This window comes from Aulonocara stuartgranti (genome assembly GCF_965226115.1).
Source record: "Aulonocara stuartgranti genome assembly, chromosome: 16".
Lineage (NCBI taxonomy): Eukaryota > Metazoa > Chordata > Actinopteri > Cichliformes > Cichlidae > Aulonocara > Aulonocara stuartgranti.
The window spans coordinates 6,831,814-6,847,280 of NC_138952.1; the positions used below are offsets into that span (position 1 = coordinate 6,831,814).

Here is a 15,467-nt window from a genome sequence, read left to right on the forward strand (position 1 = left end):
CAAATGTGAACGAATTTCCTTCTCCCCTCTCTAAGCCTTTCATTGAACTTCCAAATAAACACATTGGAACTCTGTCCAGACATCTGGCAGCACTTCTGCTGTAATTTCTTTTGTATTTATGAAATGCAGACATAGTTTTTGACTGCTAGTGAAAATAGTTTTCCTTACAAATAATTCTCTTATACTGCCTTCATATTAACTCATTTTTTGCTTTTTAAATAACTTATTTTAGCATTGCACTCAACAAACAAATCTTCCCTAACAAAAAAGTAACTTCAAGAGCCAAGCTGCATTATATTTCTTCACGTCAATATAGTGGCACCCGGGCTGCCAGTGTGAGACCCATGTTGTAGAGGGTAATTTTGTTTCTAAATAGGAAAAAGGTTGTTGGGAAGAGACTACAGGGATTTAACAGTGTGGGGAAAAGAAGGTGCAAAAATCCAAAACAAAGACACCAGACAGTACAGACCGATACAGACACAAGACAGTGCAGACACAACAGTGCAATAGAAATGTGCAGAAAGAAAAAGTATTGTGGAAAAAAACGGATAAAAACGGGTTCATGCGCGCTGATGTGCAACAGCCCACCAAACTGAGCTGAAACCTGCACAGAAAACAGCTGTTTTCAGGGTTTCAACATCTGGCTGTTGTTATTTTTTCTTTACTTTGTGACTTGCCGGATGTCGAGCTGTGCGGCCTCCAGCTTTACGCACTCAGCAGGACGAGTTCTGGAGAATCACGTGGTGAGTGTGAGTGGGCGTGTGCAACGGAAGTTCGCGTCCTCGTTCTTGAGGCAAGAATTAACAGCCAGATCAGAAGGCTGGAGGTCGCTTGTGATTTTTGTCCTGCTTTCACCTGTCCGACAAAGAGCCACCCACCAAGGTAAGTCATGATTTCTGCGCAAAGAAACAACTTTAGTTCTATTGCGGGCAGCCTTGTGCGCAGCTTATGGCCCACTTTTCCTCCAAAATGTGCGCGATCCTGATTTTTAGAAGTAGGTAATTGTCTGATAAAAGCTGTTAAAAAGGCAAATGTAAATAAATGAAAATCCTCGGTTCTTGAAGTTGCTGCGGTGTTGTTGCATTTCTTGGAAATCCCCTCCGATTATATTAAAGAGCGGGGCAAAACTTTCCAGTGAGCTCAGTTACATTATATTTACCGATAGCTGGCGACATCAATACGCCACCACAATCGCTTTGCATTACATAAACACATAAAACTAATCAGGTCATCATTACTCACACCTCACTTTGGTGCTGTGCTTATTCGAATTATTTTGAGATTTCCACGTTCTGTGTCCACAGACATTCCCTTTGGCTGATAAATAAGATAAATATAACTGCATGGGAGTTTAAGTCAGCTTTTAAGGACTAAGAAAACTGTCAGTGTGATCACTTTTGAAACTGCACTTGTTATTCACTTGTTACAGCATGTGATCTGACGATTGGCGGTACACATTTTCAGTGAGCGTCAGTCATATTTGTATGATTATATATGGTTATAGTCATGGCTGCCCTCTTGGCCAGGCCACACGTAAAAACAGATTTTTAATCTATATAAAACTTTATCTTAAATTACTCTAGCGTAAGATGTATTTCTGTTAATAAAATGGAGGAAAATAACGGTAAAGACTCCTATCACATCTGTGGACCAATCAGAGGCCCTGAACTCGTAAAAAGAGGTTCGTGTCTTTGTGACTGCAGATGGCTCAGTGGCAGGCCCTTCTGAAGCTGGACTCTGCACTCCAGAGCCGGGTCTGCCAGCTGTACGAGAGAAGATTTCCCAAAGAGATTCGCCACTATCTGAGCACCTGGATCGAGAACCAGGACTGGTAAGACGGGGCTGGATGCAGGAGCAGGGAAAATAGTTATGGTCTAAGATTAAAGAGCTTTAACTTAATAATATAGTAAGTTGTACAGTATGATGTAAGGAAGATTGTGAAATCGTAAATTGTTTTTCAGCACATGCAAACAGATGCAGTCCTGCAGTTAAATCTTCTGTTTCTCTGCATTAGGGATTCGGCAGCTGTGGACGAGCACAGAGCCAGAACCTGTTTCCAGGCTCTCCTGGTGTTTCTAGAAGAGCAGTGGTATCGTTCTGTTCAGGAGAACAATATTCTGCAGGGGCCAGATTTTTCCAGGATGAAGGACTACCTGCTGGTAGAACAGATATGATGCTCTGTGCAGAAAAAAATTTTATTATTTGAAAATGCACTTCCAGTAATGAGTTGCGTGGTTCTTTCTGCTCCTTAGGGGCATTTCGAGGGTGAGCCGCTGAAATTGGCCCTAATTCTGTCTGAATGCCTGAAGGAGGAAAAGCAAATTCTGGCTTCGGTCTCTCAGCCTCAGGTCAGTTAAATGCTGTTCTAATGAAGAGCCTGGTTTCATTCCTAAGTCATATTTACACAGACAGGTCTGTCCCAAGGTCACTGCAGTTAACCAAAAGTAGATATGAAAAGATTTTAGTAGAATCATAACTTTGATGCACACTAACTGTAAACATGTGCCTGGGTTGCTTATAGAGAGAGTTACAATTAACGGCAGAAATACATTTTCCCGGACCAGTGAGTAGGTGGAACTGTAAAAATTGCTCATGCTAACAGAAAACGTAGCATTGTGAGTCATAGCAAAGCAAATATGGCAACACGTTAGAGCGAAACTGTGATCACAACCAGAGGAAAGGAAAAGTAAATATAAATTTTAATTATAAATAAATATTTGATAATAATTGCAAACATGTGACAGAACCTTCTTGTTTTTGTCAGAGTTGCAATAATTCAAGCATGCAACAAAGCTGGAGCGAGTTGGACGACAAAGTCAATGAACTGAAGCGACAGACTTTGGTAAGATTACTGGGATTTTATTTTCAGCCTTCCAAGAAGGATAAATGTTTTCCTCTTGGTTTTTAAACCAATGCACTTTTACTCTAATGTAGGAGACCAAGAAGGAAATCAAGACACTGGAGGGTCTGAATGAAAAACTGGACTATATTCTGATGGCCTGGCAAAATAAAGGTACGATAGCACGACCACATACTGTATATAAAAGATGGACATAGTCGCCATGCCATTACCTACTGGTTTTTGAAGTGTGGACGACATTAAATTATTAATTTTAGCAGTGTGATTAGTAATAAAATCCTAGAAATTTCACTAATCAAAACTGAGGCCGTAACTCAACACAGCCCTTGCCCATCGTTAAAAAGGCACAAACACTGCAGTGACTCAAGTTATTTGAGCGGAAGCCCAGCAGACATCTGACAGTTACCGATGCCTCTGTCACCTGTCAAACTGGCCATGCCCGTCAAAGTAGGGAAGGAGGGAAGTATCTGCAAAGATTAAACCTGTTTTTTGTAACAGGCTGAAAACAAGGTGATGTTGTGGCGTAAATTTGGGCATTTTAATATGGGAGTCTATGGGGACTCTGACTCACTGTCAGAGTCAACCTCAAGTGGCCACTAGTTCAGTCCCATTTGTCAGCCCAGGAGTTGCTTGGCAGGATTGGCAGGTCTGGTTTGTCACTCAGTTGTTTTTGACACAAGTGTCTTGTCTTCCTTTTCCAGTGGAGGAGCACACTGATATGACCCAGTCCCAACATATTGTTGATCAGGCATGTCAGAAACATGCAGTCTCCATAACACAAAGAAAGGAGGTATGATAAATAATAATAATATGGTAAATGTTTGATGAAATGTTGGCATTAGTGGTGTAAACTAGTGTTTTGAAGGAAGGAAGGTTCAGGGCTTAAGCAATTAGCATCATGGGCTCATCCGGTTAGAATAAGAATAAGCAGCCATCTAATTCAGAATTATTCTCCGGGTTCTCCTTTTATTCTCAAATAAATAAGGCAAAGAAGGAAGGAAACAAAGACACACATGGACTGCCACAGCCGAAAGAAAACAGGAAAACAGATTTAAGTTACTCATTCCCTTAAACAAGATATAAAATAAAACCCAAATAGAACCTCACCTCAGCTGCCGCCCCATGTGGAAGTGAAGAAGGAGTGAGCCAAAAGTGAATGCAGTCCTTATATAATGTGTGACATATAATGTGTGACAGGTGAGTGCAATTGAGGACAAGCACCACACCCAATCAAAGGTGAGAGAACTAAACAAGGTGCATCTGGTGAAGTGAGTGGGTGTGCTGGGATGTGCCAAAGGGTGGGTCTCTACAACAACTAGTCTAAATGGATAAACCACATTCATTTTGATATTTTGTGCAATTATTATGAAAGCTTCATAGAAAATGTTCATGTCATAGATTTCTTTCATGATTGTTTGCATAGAAATCTAGAAACAAACTGGTTGGGGCAGTTTAGTAGAAACATCTATTATTTGCTATTGGTCTGTTCTACTTCATGTTTCAAATTACATAATACATAATTACCTAATCCTAGCATGAAATGTAAAACTAGGTCGCAGTAACATTACAAAACTGTAATTGTAAATGTTTTTACAGCATAAATGTGACATCGCATTTACACTGTACTGTAACGTTACTGCTGCATTGTGACCATGGAGCAATGTTGTCACGGCGTCATGTTGATGTTGGCAGCTTGCCAAATCATGACTAAATGCAACATTGTTTTTCTGGGGAAATATTTTTGAGCAAAAACATAGGTGGAAATGCCTTGCACTGATTGGTTGAACAAACCAGCAACCTATAGGCAGTAGGACTAAGTCAACTTTGCGTAGCAGTCTTCCCCTTTCAGACGTTGCCATTTGAAATGCAAATAAGTCATATAAGCTGATACAGCCAACAGCAACATAGATGACAGCTCTCAGAGTTATACTCATAGAACCTTGGGTTACGGTGGGTAACCTTTCCTTAACTGTTATTTTGCTGTGTTCAGATTTTATTGCGGGCTGTGAGAGATCATGTCTGCACTGGTCAGATGGTGAAACCTCTTCCCTCTCTTATGCGCACATATGAATCTTTTCTTTTTTTGTCTTGCAGATTGTGCTGCATCAGTTGGTTAACATTTTAAAGCAGACAGAAAAGGTTGTGGCGACTCTCACTGATGTGGAGCTGCCAGAGTGGAAGCGCAGGCAGCAGTTGGCCTGCATTGGAAGTCAAGATGACACCAGTCTGGACCACCTGGACAAGTGGTTAGAGCTCATTTGTTCTGCTCACCTTTGCATGTCTAAGAGAATCTGTTTTTCCTCTGACTTTTTACACTCAGCACTTGTGCCTGTTTTATTCTGTGTGCAGGTTTTCGACTGTCGCCGAAGTGCTGCTAGGAGTCTGCGAACAGCTGAAGAAACTTCAAGACCAGAACAGCAAATACAGCAGCACTGACCCTGCCTTCTGCCTCCCTACTTCAATCCCAGAAATGGAGAAATTTGGGCTGTCCTTGTTAATAAAACTAGTCACAAAGTGAGTCACTCTTTTTTTACATGTATAGACACACACACACTGATGCACCAACAGTATGAATAGTGACATGTTCTGTTGTGGTCTGGCATTGCAGCGCTCTGGTGGTGGAGAAACAGCCCGTCATGCAGAAATTTCCACAGCGTCCTCTGATACTGAAGACCGGGGTGCAGTTCAGTATCACAGTGAGGTAAGCATGCACTGACTTTATACACGTGTATGTCTGAGAAACCCAAATGTCAGCTGGGACTTCATGTCACTCACCGCTTCAATGTAATGGGAGTATGTAATCAGTTCCTTTTGTTTGTCTGTCTGTTTGTTAGCAGTTTAATGTTGGGGGAAAACGGGGTCAAATGTGAAAATCAGTGAAAACTTTATATTGCCCACAGTTTTCTGTGGCCTTTACACAGTTTAGGGTCAGGTCTGATCCCCAAAACTAAAACATTTCTTTATTAAACTGACGTTCATCTTATTTTGACTGCAGTTTTCTCTCTGAGGTCTCAGATGGACCTCATTAGGTATACTTTCCTTTTACCTGCTAATTATTCTTACAGACAAACTGTTTCTTAACAAGCACAGGAGTTAGCAGCTACGTTTTGAGATGAGACATTTTGACTGAAAGCAGTTTATGAGCTTACTTAGACCTTTTTACGTGTTTACTGGGCCCAAAATAACCAGTGCTAAACTAAAAAAACATAAAGAAATGTCTTTTCTCTTTTCAGGTTCCTGGCAAACATCCCTGAATTCAAATGCAGGTTCAGAGTCAAACCTGTATTTGACAAGTAAGTGAAAGAAAAGCTGGTCTGAAAGAGTGGCATAGAGTTCAGATGGAAATATTTATTTTTTGAACTTTTATTTTAAAAAGACCTTTTTTAAATTTTAAACCTTTTGTCTTTTTTCTCCCCACCAAAATAAGGGATGTTGCAGAAGCCAAGACAGTGAAAGGGTAGGTAGACTAAAATCTGAAATATACATTTATGAAAGTTTATATTTCTGTAATAAATGAGTACTGATGCTTTTTGTACTTGTCGCAGGTTCCGTCTCTTTGATTTCAACAGAGACGACTGTAAGGTGTTGGACGAGGACACAGATGGAGGCTTGATGGCAGAATTTGGGCACATGGTATGAAAATCCTCAACGTTAACAAAGCTTTATGTTTAACCATTGTGCATTCATATGTTCTTTTATACAGTACAGCTTGTAGTTTCTTATAAAAAAATTATATTTTTTCAGTCGCTCAAGGAAAGAAAATCAAGAAGCAAAAGCTCATCTGCGGTAAGAGAAGTTTATTTTAAATTGTATTTTTTCACATGAGCATTTATGAGCATTACTATACTGTACACGTTTCAGTAGTATGTAGTCCTATAAATCTTGATGGAAAATCTTGAGGGTAAGCAGAGGTAAATACTAGAGACGTGAGCTGCTGCCTTACTCATGTTACTTTCTTTCTTTTCCCTTAGAACCATCTGGTAGTCACTGAAGAGCTGCACATCATCAAGTTTGTGACAGAGTTTCAGTACGCAGGACAAACGTGCAACATCGAGGTAAGCAGCATGAACTTCAGCTTTGATGGCGTTCTCTAGTCCTGATCTTTAAAAATGGTTGCTGTGGTGGAGGGTTTGTACTTTTATTGACTGGTTTCCTCCTCTGCTGTCGGTCCAGGCCAGCTCCTTGCCCGTGGTCGTCATCTCCAGCACGAATCAAGTCCCCAATGCCTGGGCCTCCATCATGTGGTGGAACATGGTGTCCACCAGTGAACCTTGGGTAAAATTTTGTTACAGCCAACAAACACTAGTAACATCTGTTAAGACAAGTCAGGAAACTTCATTGTGGTTCTGTGACTTTTCCCTTTAGGACCTGTCACTGTTCCTGAATCCTCCTCCTCTCACCTGGGAGCAGCTGTCACAGGTGCTGAGCTGGCAGTTTTTGACCGTTGGCAAACGAGGGCTCGATGAAATGCAGCTCTTCATGCTAAGAGACAAAATTATGGGTAAGTAAATAAAATCTAAGCTAATTTTTTGCAATTACTTTTTAAAAAGACATTTATATTTCATTTGCGTTGTTGATGGGAGTTAATTTTAGAGCTCATTTTAGTTATTAAGCTGTGTATATAAAGATATATCTTGCATATTGTGTGTAGTCTTAAAAGCCTGACGTTTCTGTATATTTTTTGGTTTTGAAAAACAATATCACTAAGGATCAAAGTAAAAAAAATATTTACTTGCATGTTTAAAAAATGTATATTTTTATATAAAATCAGTACTGACCAGTACAAAAATAGTTTTTCGCATTTTGGAAATCACTATTATTTTTACTGAAATGATACAATTAGCATGCAAAGCAGATTGTTAGCATAGATTAGCATGGAAAATACATTATTAGCTTGTAGCATACAGTAAAAAGCAGAGTACATAGTTGGCTTAGCACAAAATACAAAGTAGCTTAGCCCTGATGTGCAAACATTTGAACGTGCACATGAAGAATAAAAAATATGTGCACAGGTAAAAACAAACAAACAAATAGTGCAATGATTACACATGTACTATACTATCTAATATTAAAATTTATAAATACTATAAAACACTTTATGGTAATGTGTTTGTTTGTTTGTTTTTTTTTGTTTTTTTTTAAATGTAACAGTTGGTGCTGCTGCAGATGATGATGATCCTGTGTTCTGGAGCAGCTTCTCCAAGGTGGGTCTTAAGATAAGTTCCTGTAGTTTCCTTGAGTCTGACAGCAAGCACACAGGGGCTTGACTCTTTGTTTTCCTGTGAGGCAGAACGAAAATGCCTGGATCTGGATCGATGGCATCCTCGATTTAATCAAGAAACACTTGGTGGATCTTTGGCGTGATGGGTACGACTTCACACTGACATCCAAACTTAGATTAGCAACATTTCTTAAAGTTGTATTACAGTCATATACGGATGATGTGCTAATGTGGAAGGGTGTGGCGTTTCCTGTGTGCGACTTTCAGATCCATCATGGGGTTCGTGAGCAGGGAGAGGACACGCCTCCTGCTGCAGGAAAAAAAGGCCGGTACTTTTCTGATCCGGTTCAGTGAGAGCAGCAGAGACGGCGCCGTCACCTTCAGCTGGGTCGACCACTCCAACGATGGTATGTTTCTGAGTCTGTCTTCACTGAGCCCACTGAGGACAATTTAAATAACTCTGCTGGAGGAAATAGAATAGTTATAATTATGTATTCACTATAAAGTATATTTACCTTAAATTGTGTGTTTGCTGACTGCAGTGGTTTGTCCTGCTTTGTATTGATATGTGTTTTTCCCCCTGTAGAGCCTCATGTGCATGCAGTACAGCCATACACCAAGAAAGAGCTGTTGGTGTTACCTCTGCCAGATATCATTTACCGCTACAGTCTGGCATCCCAGCGAAGCAGAAATCCCCTGGTCTATCTTTACCCCGACATCCCCAAAGACACCGCCTTCGGACGCTACAAATCCCCCGGTATCACCTCTCACATCACTTCCTCCATGAAAATTACAACTAAATAAATAAATAAATAAATAAAAATCCTGTAGAAAACAGTGAATATAAATTTTGTCTGGTACTCTGTCATAAGATAAAGATAAACTCTGTCATAAAGTGTTTACCATTTCAAATAATGTTGAGATGATCCAGTTTACTTTCTGTGTAATGAGCTCAATCCTATCTGTCCACCCAGAAACATCAGAACCTTCAGGGGATGGATATCACCGCAGAATACCTTCTTTTATATCAAAGTAAGTAACAGTAACAAAAATGCTTCTGCAGTGTGTCTGAATTTAATTTTTATTCATTATTACAATCTTTTTTTTGTTTGTTTTTGTACAGCGATCCTACGCCACCTCCTTCTCCACCCAATGAGATCCACATGATGGAAATGGACAATGACCTGGAAAGAAGTGTAGGTTTATTATTTCTTTTTAGGTTTATTTTCCCGCAGCCCTTTTAAATAGACTTAATTCGTTGGGATCTGGATCTCGTTAAAGATCTGGTTTAAGAACAGCTTATTTACCATTTAGCTGTAGCCTGTTGAAAACATGAATACTAAAAGTGACGTACGACAGAAGATCCCAACGATCACACAGTAATTTTCCCTCACCAACACTGTATCTGTACCTCCAGTGATAATTTCAAAATTTACAGGTTGTCTTTAATGAGCCCGCTTTGTGCCGTGTTCAAACAGCCATTTCTTTTATTTGCATAAAAGACCACAAGAAAAAAATATGTTTAAAGGAGACTAAGGCTACATTCACACTGCAGGTCTTAATGCTCAATTCCGATTTTTTTTTTTGATCAAATCCGATTTATTTATTTATTTTTTTTGTCTGGTTGTTCACACTAAAAATAAAATGTGACAGCAAACACGCTCTAGTGTGAACCGTTCACGGCCCTCAAAGCGGCCCGCATGCGTAAAAGAAGACGTCACACACGACGCGCTCTGTTTAGACCCAGACCAAACAGTATTGTTTGACTGATGGCCTTAATATAAAGACTTGTTTCGGACTTTACGTTTCCCAATTTTGCTTTAAGTTATAAAGTTATTTTGTTATTTACATATGGCCTAATAATGATCCTTATTGCTGTTTTAGAGAGGAGCGGTGCTTCAAAGGATAGTTGCAGATTTCTGTCAGAATCTGCAGATTATACAGTACAAATAAAATGTTCACGTTTCTCCAACGTTGTTTTCCCAACAGCTTCACTGACATCTACACTGGATGGCCAGGAAGCGTTCGCGATGTTTTCTCCGGCGCTGATAATTGGTGTCTGTCTTGTGTCAGTGATGTAAAAAACAGATTTAATGCGACTAGTCATGTCACAAACTTCAAACAGCAGTGTTTTCTAAAACACATATGTATCGGATTCAGTACCACATACGAAAGTGACCTAGATCGGATTTGAAAATATCGGATTTGTGCTGTTCAAACTGTCATACCATGATCGGATATGGGTCGCATAGGGTCAGAAAAGTCGGATTTGATGCGCTTTTGCCTGCAGTGTGAACGTAGCCTAAATGTTCTCTCTCTGTTGCAAGTAAATCACAACACATCGAATGCATCACATCACATGCATCACCTTCTGAGTATCTCCAGGTTTAAACCCTATCCCTTTCCTGCTGCAGCTAACTTAAACTAAACCTTCTGTGTTTCACTGCAGGCCAGCTTGAGTGAACTCCTCTCTTTTATTGTCGACTCGCCTGCTCCAGTCGTGTCCTGGGAATCTCAGCTGGACATCTGCCCAACTTTAGCTTCGTTACAGACATCATCGCCTGAAAACCTCTTTGTCGATCAGTTTAGTTTCAGCTAAAATCTGCTGGATTGCTGATCACACGCTGCACTTTGCTGGAAAAGAAAAGCTGTACTGTAAAAATAGCAACAATCAATGTGTATGAGATTTTAATTCAAAGTTTGTATTCACATTCTGTTTTTCTTACTGTGCTGTATATTTGGTATGTTTTTTTTTTTGTTTTTTTTTTGACACTGTAATTTTTATTGATAGTTTTGTCACAGTTTAAACATAGACATGTTTTGCATTACAGGAGAAATAACCATGCAAGCACACAGTCAAAACAAAACAGAACTAAAGCGAACAGAAGGTGTGGGTGCCAATTCTAATCAACTACCGTATGCATGCCTGCCTTTGCACAGCAGCATACATACTCCAGCTTATATATGTACTTTTATACAGGCATGCATCAATAGATATACAGAGTCATAGACCTTAAATGTTTTGTTCGTTCATTAATTTTCCTTGGTGCCATACAATGTCCACTTCTCCCACTTAGCAACGAAAATATCTTCCTTTAATCTGAGAATGTAAGTCATTTTTTCCATTGCATAGATTTCTCCAACAATATTTAACCAGTCTTGTGATGAAGGCGGAGCCAGTTTGTACCAGTTTCTTGTTATAGCTTTCTTTGCAGCTATCAATAGGATTTTTGTCAAATACAAGTCGTCGTACAGAACATACTCTCTAATATTCCCAAGATATACAGTTTTAAAATTGTGTGGTAATTGGTAGCCCAAGATATTGCCTATTACAAGACTCACGTTCTTCCAAAAATTATGCAGTTTCAGGCACTCCCAAAACACGTGCGTATGATGTGCTTCCATGTTACCACATCTTCTCCAGCATGGCAAACTGTCTTGAGTCTGTTTACTTTTGATTTTTGGTGTAATAAAGAATCGAGTAAGGTGTTTCCACCCAAATTCTCTCCAGCATCTTGAGTTAGTCGTTGTGTTCTGGGTTTCACACATACCTAACCATTCCTCAGTTGAGATATCAGTTTTTATTTCCTGCTCCCATTTCTTTTTTATGTATTCAGTTGATGTTGCCGTGTTCTCTCTTAGATTTTTATATAGTACAGAAATCTCCTTGAATTGGAGGCCCCTGTATGATTTAATTATACAATTCAGGATGCCATAAGACGTACGCGAACTTCGTATTTCCTTTGAAAAGTAGTCTCTGAGTTGCAGGTACTGGTAAAAATTGGTTTTCTCTAGACTATACCGATCTTTTAAATCTTGAAAACTCATCAAATGGCCATCTTTCATTACTGTACAAATCGCTGTTATTCCTTTTTGTTCCCACTTCCTGAATCCTGGGTCGTGAGCACTCAGTATATCACCAACAACATAGGCAGCCCAGTTTAACATCTTAACCTCCCTTTCCAACTTACTTTGTTTAACTAGGCCAAACCATATCTCTAGAGTGTGGGATGTTATAGGATCAAGGAAATGCTGTAAGGTTTTCTTAAGTTGCTCATTTCCAAGAAAAGTCTGGACTGGGACATCCCGTACTTTTATTTCAATATCTTTCCATTTAGCATTAAAGTTCTGATCACACCACTTTATCGCCGGTCTGGTTTGGGCCGCATGATAGTAATCTTTTAGATTAGGGAGTCCCACACCACCCTGCTTCCTAGATAGTTGTAATGTTGTGTATTTTATTCTAGGCCTTTTACCATTCCATACAAATCTAGAGATGAGCCTATCCCAGTCCTTGAATTTTTCCACTGGGATCTTAACTGGCAGAGATTGGAAAAGGTACAATAACCGTGGGAGGACACTCATTTTTATTGTTGTGATTCTTGCACTAAAGTCTAGTGTAAGAGTTGACCATCGGTTTAGATCGTGTTTAATCTGAGTGGTCAGCCTATCATAATTTGTTTTAAAAAGGTCACTCAATTGTTTAGTCACGGTTACACCCAAGTATTTCATTTGTTTTGCAGTCCAGTTCAGTCTAAACTTATTTTTAACCTCTTCAGATGGCAAATAGTTGAAAGCCAGTATCTGAGTTTTGGTCACATTAATTTTGTACCCCGAATGTTCAGCAAAGATATTAATTACATTAAACATTGGAATTAAAGTTTGGTTTGGATTTTCTAGGTAGAGTATGATATCATCTGCAAATAAGCTGATGATGTGGTCTTCCCCTTTAATACTTATTCCTCTCACCTCCTCACTTTGTCGGATGGCCTGTGCCAGGGGTTCAATATATAGAGTGAAGAGAAGAGGTGAGAGGCAACAACCCTGACGGGTACCCCTCTCGAGAGAGATTTGCTCCGTTAGGCTGCCATTGATTCTAATTCGAGCTGTAGGAGATTGGTAAATAGATTTGATACACATCACAGCACCGTCATCAAAACCAAACCTTTCAAGCACGGCATATAGGAAGTTCCAATCTACACTGTCGAAAGCCTTCTCTGCATCCAGGCTTACTAGGGCCGCACTGCCCTTTTTTGTTTGTATCGAGTTAACTATTTGGAGGGTCCTTCTTATACTATCTTGAGTTCTACGTCCTGAGATAAAGCCAGTTTGGTCTTCATTAATTAAGTCTGTCATAATTGCTCCATATCGCTTAGCGATTATAGATGTGTATATTTTGTAGTCCACATTAAGAACCGATATGGGTCTGTAGTTGTTACAATATTCGGTGTCTTTTCCCTCTTTAGGGATTACTGAGATAATCGCCTCTCTCCATGAGGGAGGTGTTACACCCTCCGCAAGGGTATGATTGAATGATGATTGAAGCATTGGTATCAACTCCTCCTTAAAGTTCTTGTACCACTCTGAGGGGAACCCATCGGCCCCCGGTGATTTATTAGCTTTCAGACTGGAAATTGCTCTAGATATTTCTTCATGACTGATGGGGGCAGTCAGTTTGCTGTTTTGCTGCGTACCAATACGTGGTAAGTCTAGGAAGTTAAGAAAAGCAGTTTTCTCATCTTTATTTGAGGAACATGGTTGTTTATACAAGTTTTCGTAATATTTCTTAAATGTTTCTTCTATTGCTTCCTGGGTATACTGCAAGTTATTTGTAGATGGGTCTCTAATCTTGTGAATTGTATTAACAGCTTGCTGCTGTCTAAGACGCCGTGCTATCAGTCTAGCTTCCTTTGGGCCATTCTCATAATAATCCTGTTTCAAAAATCTAAGTTTTTTTTCCACTTCTTCAGTCAATATATTGTCAATTTCCTTTTTTAGTGTTTTAATTCTGCCTTGGAGCTGAACATTCCGAGTTGTTCGGTATAATATTTCTGTGTTTTTCAATTCCTCCACCTGGCTTAGGTACAGGGCCTTCCTCATTTGGTGTTGTTTTGAAGTTATAGCAATAAGCTTCCCTCTGAGCACAGCTTTGAATGCATCCCAAAACACCGTTGGGCTAATTTCTTCAGTGGAGTTTTCCGCTATGTATTGCTTTATATCTTTCTTGATTTGGTCTTTCGTTTCTTTATTATTCAGACAGCTCAGATTTAACCTCCAACAGGTATTTCTACGCCTACTATTTAGATTTAGCTTTAAATGAATGGCACAGTGATCAGCAATATCTGCCACTCCAATTGTGCATTCAGTTACTCTGTGTAGATCCCATCTGTTCATTAAGACATAGTCAATTCTTGAGTAAGTGTTGTGAGTCTTTGAGTAGTGTGTATACTCCTTATCCAGTGGGTGGTGTTCCCTCCATACATCTACCATTCCATGCTCCTTCATAAATGTATTAACCATTCTCGCCAGGCTGTTTTTGCTTCTATTTGTGCTTGTTGTATCAATTCTATGGTCGAATACCACATTAAAGTCTCCTGCACACAGCACAATCCCTTCAGATTCTGACATGACTGTAGTAAGTAGAGTCTTCACATTTTGTTGGTTGCTCTCAGGGGGAATATAGAGATTGATTAGTGTCACCGCCTCCCCTTCTAGTTTACCTCTTACAATAATGTATCTCCCCTCACTGTCCCGAATTTCTTTAGAACATTCAAAATTAACTGAATTTTTAATAAGTATTGCTACCCCCCTTTTACGACTTTTCTTGCAAGTACTATAGTAAGAATTTCTGTACCCAAATTTCTTCAATTTATCATGCTCTTCCTGCGACAAATGTGTTTCCTGAAGATATATTACATTGGCATTAAGCTTTCTCATTTTGAGTATCACTTTGCTTCTTTTAATTGGGTTATTCATCCCATTGACATTCATTGACACCAGCGTTATATTCCTCATCTTTTCACTGTTAAGTTTTGCTTTATTTTTGGCTTATCACTATCATAGCATCCCACACTAACTCTAAGAACTTGGAACAAGATAACAAGAAACTTAAGAGAAACTGAAAATACGTATTTCTTACCCACAGCGTCCCTGTGGTTCGTGGGGTATATCCCTTTCAGATTAGGGGCCCCCGTGAGATCCAACATAGGTTCCTTAAGAAAAAAGAAAAAAAAAGAAAAGAAAACCTACCACTTTCCGGTCTACCTTGCCTTGAAAAGTAACAGAGTAATGAACCTTTAGTTTCAGAGTTCTACTGTTCAGTCATTTCCACCGGATTCAAATGTTTGTATCCTCACTTATAAGTTCTCGGTGTTAGATCGCTGCCATCCCAATGCATTTTGCAGTCGCTCCTCCAGCATCGTGCTTTCCCCGCTCCGCTGCGGCACCTCCACCTGTATTCCTCTCCTCCTTAGCTCCTCCGCCGCCGCCCGGCCACTGTCATATGTCCTGGCGCCGCTCTCCCAGTGGATCCTGATTCTGGTCAGAGGCGTCTGGAAGCGAATTCCTCTCTCTTTTAAGGCTTTCTTAATTCCAGCGTATTCCTTC

At 39.7% G+C, this 15,467-nt stretch overlaps 1 protein-coding gene across 1 annotated transcript; it reads left to right on the top strand.

Moving 5' to 3' along the window:
* The first annotated feature begins 733 nt into the window (after positions 1 to 733).
* Positions 734 to 11,582, top strand: LOC309691546 (signal transducer and activator of transcription 1-like). Its single transcript, XM_082509268.1, has 24 exons — positions 734 to 882; positions 1,704 to 1,831; positions 2,015 to 2,159; positions 2,253 to 2,348; positions 2,765 to 2,842; positions 2,935 to 3,013; positions 3,562 to 3,650; positions 4,955 to 5,106; positions 5,210 to 5,374; positions 5,469 to 5,561; positions 6,094 to 6,153; positions 6,288 to 6,317; positions 6,406 to 6,493; positions 6,605 to 6,646; positions 6,832 to 6,915; positions 7,034 to 7,135; positions 7,226 to 7,361; positions 8,012 to 8,064; positions 8,151 to 8,227; positions 8,349 to 8,488; positions 8,668 to 8,838; positions 9,056 to 9,113; positions 9,205 to 9,277; positions 10,531 to 11,582. The coding sequence occupies exons 2-24, from the start codon at positions 1,704 to 1,706 to the stop codon at positions 10,678 to 10,680; spliced, it is 2,289 nt and encodes a 762-aa protein (XP_082365394.1). The 5' UTR covers positions 734 to 882; the 3' UTR covers positions 10,681 to 11,582.
* The last annotated feature ends 3,885 nt before the right edge of the window (positions 11,583 to 15,467 follow it).